At 39.9% G+C, this 9,978-nt stretch overlaps 1 protein-coding gene across 4 annotated transcripts in view; it reads left to right on the top strand.

Annotated features, from left to right (window-relative positions):
* The window catches only part of PLEKHA8 (pleckstrin homology domain containing A8), a 96,681-nt gene that overhangs the window by 26,817 nt on the left and 59,886 nt on the right, over nucleotides 1-9,978 (top strand). For all 4 annotated transcript variants that reach the window (XM_032286896.1, XM_032286895.1, XM_032286893.1 and 1 more), the window contains exons 10-12: nucleotides 3,235-3,293; nucleotides 4,883-5,013; nucleotides 5,669-5,739. In XM_032286896.1, coding sequence (XP_032142787.1) covers nucleotides 3,235-3,293; nucleotides 4,883-5,013; nucleotides 5,669-5,739 — 261 coding nt within the window. The remainder of the gene's footprint in view (nucleotides 1-3,234; nucleotides 3,294-4,882; nucleotides 5,014-5,668; nucleotides 5,740-9,978) is intronic.

The following is a 9,978-nucleotide window of genomic DNA, read 5'->3' as shown; positions in this document are numbered from 1 at the left end:
GGGTTTCACCATGTTGGCCAGGCTGGTCTCAAACTCCTGACCTCGCATGATCCTCCCAAAATGCTGGGATTGCAAGCATGAGCCACTGCTCCTGGCCAGTTTGGGACTATTATAAATGAAATTACTCTAGACATTTTTGTGCCTATTGGTCTGTGCTTTCATTTCTCTTAAGTAAATACCTAGGACTGGAATTGCTGGTTCATAGTTTATGATAAACTGCCAGTTTATGTAGTGGTTGTGCAATTGTGCACAGTGTATGAGTATTCCAGTTGTTTCACATCTTCACTAGCATTTGGTGGTGTCAATATTTTGTGTTTGGCCATTCCTCAGTGTTTTAGTGGTATCTCATGTGGCCTTAATTTGCTTTTCCATGATGACTAAGGATATTGAGCACTTTTTTGTGTAATTATTGGCCATTTCTATCTCTTCCATTATGAAGTGTCTGTTCAAATCTTTCACCCATTTTAAAAGTTAATTGTTTTCCTTTTCATTACTGAGCTGTGAGGGTTCTTTATATATTCTTAACTAAAATTCCATTGTAGACATGTGAATATTTCCCCCAGACTATGGCTTGCCTCCTTCTTTTCTTCATGATGCCTTTTCAGCAGATGTTTTACATTTCGATGAAGTCCAATTTTTTCCTTTATACTTAGTGCTTTTAGTGACTTAAGAAATCTTTACTTATCCCAAAGGTCATGAAGATATTCTGTTTTGTACTAGACTCTTGACTTTTGTGCCTATGAACCAATGGAATTATTTTTTTTGTGTGGTATAAGGTAGGGAGTCGAGGTTCATTTTTTTTGCCCTTGTGGTATCTGGTTGCTCAAGAACCATTTGTCAAAATATATTTTCCCTTTTACATTGCTTTGGCAGCTCTGTCAAAAATCAATTGAACTTATGATGTGGGACTGTGGACTCTCTCTTCTGTTCCAATGATCTTATGGTATCTTAATAATTATAAGACTTGAAATCAGATAATATAAGTCTCTCAGTTTTTTCTTTTTCAAGATTGTTTTGGAAATTCTAGTTCTTTTGATAAATTTTAGCTGTTCAATTCCTATTTAAAGGCCTTTTAGGATTTTGATTAAGATTATATCATATCTGTAAACCAATTAGGGGAAACTGACATCTTAAACAACATTGAAGGTAGGACTTACCAGCTCATAATTGTAATCCCAGCACTTTGGGAGTCCAAGGCAGGAGGATCTCTGGAGATCAGGAGTTCGATCCTGGCCTAGGCAACAAAATACGACCCTGTCTGTATATAAAAAATTAGCCAGATATGATGGCACAAGCCTGTAGTCCCAGCTACTTGGGAGGGTGATGCAGGAGAATCACTTGAGCTCAGGATCTCAAGGCTGCAGTGAACCATCATTGCACCACTGCATTCCATCCTAGGTGACAGAGCAAGACCCTGTCTCAAAAACAAAAACATTGAATTTTCCAATCTATGAGCATGCTATATCTCTCTATGTCATTTTAACTTTCTCTCAAGAATGTTTTATGTAGTTTTTAGTGTACAACCATCAGACATCTTTTGTTAGGAATAAATTTTAGAATTTTATTTTTTTATGCTATTGTAAAAAGTGTTTTATTTCATTTTCCAATTATTAATAACATGTAAATACAAATGATTATATGGTGAGAGTTGTTTTTAATCATGAATAATTTTGTAAGTCTTTTTCTGTATTTGTTGAAGTCTTTTCTGTAATTTGTTAATATAGTGAATTACATGGTTTGGATGAATTTCATTCATTATCTTGATATTTCTATCATCTTGCTATTTGTTTTCTGCATTTCTCTATATGTTCTTTGTTCCCTCTTTACTCCTTTTCTGATTTCTAGACAGTTAAATCAATTTTTTTTTTAATATTCTGTTTCATTTCCTCTTTTGGCCTTTTAGCTGCCTATCTTGATCCCTCCCTTTCTTTTAGATCAATCAAGTATTTTTTTTTTTTAATTCCACTATCTTTCCTCTTTTGGCTTTTTAGCTATACCTCTTCGTTTTATTTTTTTTTTTGTCATCTTTCTTGCCCAGCAGAAATACTCAGACTGCATATGTAATTTTAAATTTTCTAGTAGGCACATTACCCTAATAAAAATTAATTTTAATAATGTATTTTAAAACCTAGAATATCTAAAATATCTCAACATGTAATCAATATAAAAGAATCACTGGGCTGGTTGCAGTGGCTCATGCCTCCAACCCCAGCACTTTGGGAGGCCACGACAGGTGGATCATGATGTCAGGAGGTCAGGACCATCTTGGCCAACATGGTGAAACCCCATCTCTACTAAAAATATAAAAATTAGCTGGGTGTGGTGCCATGTGCCTGTAATGCCAACTACTCGGGAGGCTGAGGCAGGAGAATCACTTGAACCAGGTATTGGATGTTGTAGTGAGCCAAGATTGCGCCATTGCACTCCAGCCTGGCAACAGAGCGAGACTCTTGTCTCAAAAAAAAAAAAAGAAAAGAAAAGAAAAAGAAAAAAAGAATTATTAATGAGTCTGGGTATGGTGGTTCATGCCTGTAATCCCGCCACTTTGGGAGGCTGATGTGGGCAGATCGCTTGAGGTCAGGAGTTCAAGACCAGCCTGGCCAACATGGTGAAGCCTCATCTCTACTAAAAATACAAAATTTAGCTCGGTGTGGTAGTAGGTACCTGTAATGTCAGTTACTTAGGAGACTGAAGCAGGAGAATCGTTTGAACCTGGGAGGTAGAGGTTGCAGTGAGCCAAGATCACACTGCTGCACTCCAGCCTGGGGACGGAGCAAGATACTCCTACTCTGTCTCAAAAAAAAAAAAAGAAAAGAATTATTAATGAGATGTTTTGCAATCTCTTTTTAGTACTAAGTCTTCCAAATCTGGTATGTATTTTACATTTACGGTACATTTTGGTTAGTGCTAGCCACACTGCAAGTACTAACTAACCACATAATCTAGTGGCTACTATATTGGACAGTGCAGCCTTAAGGATTACTATATGTATCCTAAACTTAGAAGATTATCTTCATCCTAGCTGCCACTTAGGGCCTCATTATAACTTACTTTGGAGTAGAGTAATAGAAAAAGGTGATAACAGTATCCTGGAAGCTTTTGAAGGTTATGTTTGGAAAATTATTTGGAAGTAAAAATTAAAGTTGTTGGGGATCTACTACATTTATTATTACTATAAAAATAATTCCACTTAAAAAATTGATTTTTCAGAAATATTTTTGATCTTTTCTTTAGATAAACTTGGTCCTACAGTGTTTGCTCCTGTTAAGATGGATCTTGTTGGAAATATTAAGGTGAGCATTCTGGCTTGTCTCTATGGAAACTTAAAAGAAAATGTTTTCAATATTTTTGTGCTTGGTAAGAATAAATCAAAAAGTGAAAAATGTATCACTAGTCTGTAAGAGAGCAAGTGTCTTTCTTGTCACATTGTGAATGCTCAGTAAGGGAATTACTAAGCCTTTATTATATGCTAGAGGTAGTCTTTTTGGGGAGTTAAAAGATTCATTTTGAAAAAGAAACCAGGATTGCCTTTTCATGTGCACAGTGTAGATCACTAGGGTTTCACTCTAATGTCCACATTGATTCTGTGCTTTTTTAGGTTTAAATGATGACAAGTTATATTTTTCTAAAAGATAGGTTATATAGTGAAAATACCTGGCAGTGGTCTGGGTATATAGTGAAAATACCTGGCAGTGGTCTGGGACTCAAAAGGTCCAACTTCCAGGGGTAGTTATGGGACCATCAACAACTCACCAAATCTCTCTGAGCCTCTTTCTTCCAGATAAAACAAGGGATGGGTCCCCTTTTAAATGCAGATTAAATGTTACCTTCTTGAGGATACAATACCCAATAAAAATCTGTCTTTTTTGTCATTGGATGCTAGTCTTTGAGGAAGCACTATTAGGAATTCCTGTAGATATACCTTTCTTTATTGTATTTGGGTGGAATAGTTGCATGTAGTCTCATTAGAGCAAATGATTGTTGTGTTTTATACTCAGTGAAAAGTATCTGCCAAAGACAGCCATGAGAGAAGTTCTGGGGCAGAAAAAAGAACTTAAAGAACAAAACTTTAGGCTGGGGTGGTGGCTCATGCCTGTAATCCCAGCACTTTGGGAGGCCGAGGCGAGTGAATCACGAGGTCAGGAGTTCGAGACCAGCCTGGCCAATATGGTGAAACCCCGTGTCTACTAAAAATATAAAAATTAGCTGGGCTTGGTGGCGTGCACCTGTAGCCCCAGCTACTTGGGAGGCTCAGGCAGAAGACTCGCTTGAACTTGGAAGGTAGAGGTTGCCGTGAGCCGAGATCACACCACTGCCCTCCAGCCTGGGCAACAAAAGAACAAAACTTTAAACTCGGCCGGGCGCGGTGGCTCAAGCCTGTAATCCCAGCACTTTGGGAGGCCGAGGCGGGTGGATCACGAGGTCAAGAGATCGAGACCATCCTGGTCAACATGGTGAAACCCCGTCTCTACTAAAAAAAATACAAAAAATTAGCTGGGCATGGTGGCGTGTGCCTGTAATCCCAGCTACTCAGGGGGCTGGGGCAGGAGAATTGCCTGAACCCAGGAGGCGGAGGTTGCGGTGAGCCGAGATCGCGCCATTGCACTCCAGCCTGGGTAACAAGAGCGAAACTCCGTCCCAAAAAAAAAAAAAAAAAAAACTTTAAACTCTGAGACTATTTAATTCCAATTTAAGCTACATAGACTTCTCAAAAATATATATATATATTATCTTGAAAAGATAAGGAACAAGGTAATAGAAGCTTAATTTATTTTGATTTCTTAGAGGCCTGCTTGCCAAACTTACAAGTTTCAGTACTATACTGAGTTGCTTGATAACTTCAGCATTTTTAACTTAGGTTATTTCTCTGCTTTCCCTCCAGAAAGTAAATCAGAAGTATATAACCAACAAAGAAGAGTTTACCACTCTCCAGAAGATAGTGCTGCACGAAGTGGAGGCCGATGTAGCCCAGGTTAGGAACTCGGCAACTGAAGCCCTCTTGTGGCTGAAGAGGTGAGGCAGTTGGGATGGGACCGCAGTTAAAATCTAGCTCAGTTGAAATGTTACCAGCAAAAAAAGAAAAATTACACAAAGGAGACTACTTCTGAGTGAAGGATCTAGTTGAATTGTGTATCCTTTTCTAGAAGGCCTAATGAATAATACCACCTTATTTTTTTTTTTTTTGCCTCCCTCTTGATGGTGATAAATATTGTTAATAAGTATATACAAGATAGGAATCTTAAAGGCATTAAAGTCAACTGGTTTCTCTTTAAAATCAATGGCTCTCCAACTTCAGTGGCATCTGAATCATCTGGAGGATTTCTTAAAAACACTAGATTCAGAACCAGTTTCTGATTCAGTAACTATGGGGTGGGGCTCCAGAATTTGCATTTCTAGCAAATTCCCAGGTGATGCTAAAGCCATTAGTCCTGGGACACATTTTGAAAACCACTTCTTTAGGTATATCAGATGGGATGGAGGATGAGCTCCATAGCAAGCTAAAGGGAAGTGAAGGGAAGAAGTTCAGGAAGGACTGCCATATGATTTGACCTCTTCACTGCTGTGCCTAAGATGTTCGTGAAATGGAAGCTGTTATCTGCCATTTCTTTATACCCATTCAACATAAGTGAACTTTGAAAATAATATTTCTTCCTTTATTTTGTTTTAGAGGTCTCAAATTTCTGAAGGGATTTTTGACGGAAGTGAAAAATGGGGAAAAGGATATCCAGACAGCCCTGAGTAAGTGTTCTTCACTAAAGTTTTGTTGGATGAATCAATAGAATGTGGAATGGAGACCCCTAGAGGAGGAGACAGGGTATAGGGAATATTTCTGCTTTTCAGGATTCGATTTTGCTTCTTTCTTATTTCATTATTATTCATTGCTTCCTATAGGCTTTGTTTAAAAAAGACCTATGAGACAGTGACCTGGTAATCTAGATGTAACTTATTAAAAATCAGTATATTTTAAAGAAGTGCTGATAAATAAAAAGCCATCTCTTAATCATAATGGGAAGACCTAATATTATCAAGAGGTTAGTTTTTCTAAATCTTCAAATGTATCGTAGTCCTTGAAAATCAGTATTCAAAGTAAAACTTGAAGACCATAACAGTGGGTTGATGTGGGGGAATCCCAGGGATTTGTTTTGGAGTGGGATTAAAGGCTTTCATCATCCTGTACTCCTCAAATATATAGTGCTCTGCACATTCCAGTTTGTAGACATAGAGCCAAAATGGGAAGAAGGGCTTGGTCAAAGGAGAGCATCTTATATCTCCAGCACCTTAATGTAGTGACTGCAACATTGTAGGAGCTTAATAAACATTGGACAGGTAGGTAGATGGATGGATGTGTGGATAGAGGCATTTATCAGACCGGTTTTGGAAAATACTGAGATTTGGGAGCATCCTCACAGTGCTTCTAATGGAGTAGCTGAACTCTCACCATTGATCTATAGGAAGTTCTTCTAGTATGGACCATGAGGCATGTGTGGAGGAAAAAAATGAACTGTGATATAAATTAATTATGTGCTTCTGGTTTGAGAGGGAGCTAGTGTTCTCTGTGGGTCTTTTTCTTCAGTGTCACAGTTGGGTTCTATCTCCTTCCGTTAGTCCTCCCTCTGGGCTGTGAGTCCTTAAGAATTCTGCCCCCACATGGTTTCCCCAGTCTGCCCCATCTAGAAACTGCTGATCTGCCATAAAAATGAGAGCTGACATTTCTATAGCAGTTTGTGAAGAATTTAGACTTTTTTTTTTTTTTCTTTTTTTTTTTTTTTGAGACAGAGTCTCACTTTGTTGCCAGGCACTAGGCTGGAGTGCAGTGGCACAATCTTGGCTCACTGCAACCTCCGCCTCCCAGGTTGAAGCAATTCTCCTGCCTCAGCCTCCCGAGTAGCAGGGACTACAGGCGCACGCCACCGCGCCCGGCTAGTTTTTGCATTTTTAGTAGAGACGAGGTTTCACTATGTTGGCCAGGATGGTCTCGATCTCTTGACCTCATGATCCGCCCTCCTCGGCCTCCCAAAGTGCTGGGATTACAGGCTTGAGCCACCGCGCCCGGCTGAATTTAGACTTCTTAAACTTAATTCTCATTTCAATACATTTTTACAGGCTAGGGGATGGTGAGATTAAAATATTGCTTAAGACCACATAGGGTCTGAAGCAGAGTTGCCTTGGGGCCCCTGCTTTGAAGGTCCTCATTTCTCCCACAAAGGGTCTTCTTCACCATCCCTTGGCCACCTGCATTTTTTCATTCCCCATACACCCCTGAATTTCAGGATGATCTCAGTTTGGTACACAAAATACTCAGTTTTGGTACACAAAATACTCAGTATGGCCAGGCGCGATGGCTCATGTCTGTAATCCTAGTACTTCGGGAGACTGAAGCAGGAGGATTGCTTGAGTTCGGGAGTTTGAGACCAGCCTGGGCAACTTGGCATCTCTACAAAAATAATACAAAAATTAGCTGAGTGTGATGTTGCGTGTCTGTAGTCCCAGTTATTTAGGGGGCTGAGGTGGGAAGATTTCTTGAGCCAAGGAGGTCATGCCACTGCAGTCCAGTCTGGGCAACCAAGTGAGATCAGATCCTGTCTCAAAAAAAAAAAAAAAAAAACCAAACCAGTGCTCAGTTGTTGAGATTAGCATCTATTGTTGTGATAACAATGTTTTGTCATCATTATCATCCTCATGATATATGAAGTCAATAACCTGCCAGAAAATAACACTTACTTGTCTCAAATCAGAAATAGAAAGTTTACAAAGCTTAGGTGCCAAGCCAGAAACTTCTCTTCAAACTAACTTATTAGTATGGAATTTTCACACCAGTGGAAAGACTTCTCCACCTGTTGGAAATGCAGAAGATACAGGGTTCAGCACTGTGTGTCCACTGGACTCCACATGTCTCATGCTGCTATTACTTTGTTAGGGCTGTCTGTGGGAGGGGAGTAGGATGATGCTGATCCCATTTAGGCCACTGCAGGAGCTGAGGTGGAATAGAACCCAGCTGCTTATGGGCTTTGACCCCCTAGAAATAGAAAGGAAACTGAGGATATACCATTTCTGTCCAGTCCCAACCCCGATTCTGCCCACTTTTCTCTCCCATTTTCTTCTCAAGATTTCTTATCAAACCTTGTACTTGATTTGGAGACTGGGCCCAGGGGATGCTGTTGACTTTGTGAAGAAAGAGGAGACTTTGAAGGGCAAATGCTGCTTTGTGACTGCAATAATCACAGCCAATCTCAGCTTTTTCTTCCCTCTCTTCTCCTTCAATACTGCTTTAAGTGGAAAAGAAAAGGGAGGCTGTAAATTTGACATTTTTATCCTGATGTTCAGGCTTATTTCACAGAAGATGTTTATAATTTAAATCGTGTCTGATTGTGGAAATCGCTGTTTTCTTGCTGCTGCTCAGTGTGAGAAGATAAAGTTCCCCTATTAAAACTACCCTCCCTCCAAAGTTCCCCTATTAAACCCACCCTCCGTCCCCCACAGACACAACAAGCTCTGTGCAAATGGTTTTTTGAGACATGTTTACACAATAGGTATTCAGAACCTATAGGCTCCTTGATGGATATTTCTTCTGGGATAATGGCTTCTTTTTTCTCATTTCGAAGTCCTGGCCTTTATAAGTAGAACTGATACCTTGTTTGAAATGAGGGAGGATGAATATGTAGGTAATAGAGTGTGTGCAATTTATATGCCATATATAGGGAAATTTGTTGGTTTTTTTAAATTCTAAAGTTGAATTTAAAAACAGCTATCATTTATAGAACACCTAACGTAACTGCTACACTAAGTTCTTGATATTTTATTTAATCTTCCGAATACTCCCCCTTTCCAGTGAATAAACTGAGATTTAAAGAGGATAAATACCTTCCCTAGGGTCTCCAAGTCTCCATCACTGGTTCTCAGGCTGGTCCAAGGACAGCAGCTTCTTTATCACCTGAAAACTCATTAGAAATGCAGACTATTAGGTACCATTCTGGACCTGCTGAATCAGAAACTGTAAGGCTGGGGCCTGGCAGTCCATGTTTTATCAAGTCATTTGGGTGATTCTAATCCATGCTGAAGTTTGAGACCTAGTCATCTAGACTTAGGCCTTTGAGGTTCACCTGTCACTTGTCTACATCTTAATCATTTTGAGATTTTGACTGCATCTAAGAGATGATTAATAAGCAGGAGTAAAAGTGCTGAAATTAGTTATAGCATCAGTTTATTTTGCCTCCTTTTCATCATAAGTAGACAGCTTTCCAATGACATACTGCTTAAGAAAGCTTTGTGGTGAATGTTCATGAAACTTGTATGGTCTTAGTGGCCCTCGAGACAGGACATTTATATGTAAAAGTCCTAAATAACACAGCGGAAGTCTTGACTCTGTTACCTTTCTGGAAAATGCATCTCTAGTTACTGTATTGCTGCAGTTCTGTGACCTGGAAAACTTCCAGCATCTGGAAGAACACCTTAGACTTTACACTGCCCCTTTTTGCACTTGAGCCATCACTTGGCTTCCCCATAATGAAGATCAGAGTGGAACTTTTTTTTTTTTTTTTTTTTGAGACAGAGTCTCGCTCTGTCACCAGGCGCCAGGCTGGAATGCAGTGGCACGATATCGGCTCACTGCAACCTCCACCTCCCAGGTTCAAGCAATTCTCCTGCCTCAGCCTCCCGCGTAGCTGGGACTACAGGTGTGTGCCATCACACCCAGCTAATTTTTGTATTTTTTAGTAGAAATGGGGTTTCACCATGTTGGCCAGGATGGTCTCGATCTCTTGACCGCGTGATCTGCCCACCTCGGCCTCCCAAAGTGCTGGGATTACAGGCATATGCCACTGCACCCTGCCCAGAGTCGATCATTTTGAGTGGTTTCATGCTGAGAGCTGCTCTGTTCCCTTAGTGTCCTATAACATTCTTTAGAGGTCATTTTTAGGAGGGAGTTGGGTTCACAAGACAGGTATGTTTAATAATCTGCCTTAGAGCTGAATCCCCATC

Source organism: Sapajus apella, unplaced genomic scaffold (assembly GCF_009761245.1).
Source record: "Sapajus apella isolate SASKATOON/1434 unplaced genomic scaffold, GSC_monkey_1.0 scaffold19, whole genome shotgun sequence".
Lineage (NCBI taxonomy): Eukaryota > Metazoa > Chordata > Mammalia > Primates > Cebidae > Sapajus > Sapajus apella.
Note: the sequence above shows the minus strand (reverse complement) of the source record. Positions and strands in the feature narration are given on the sequence as shown.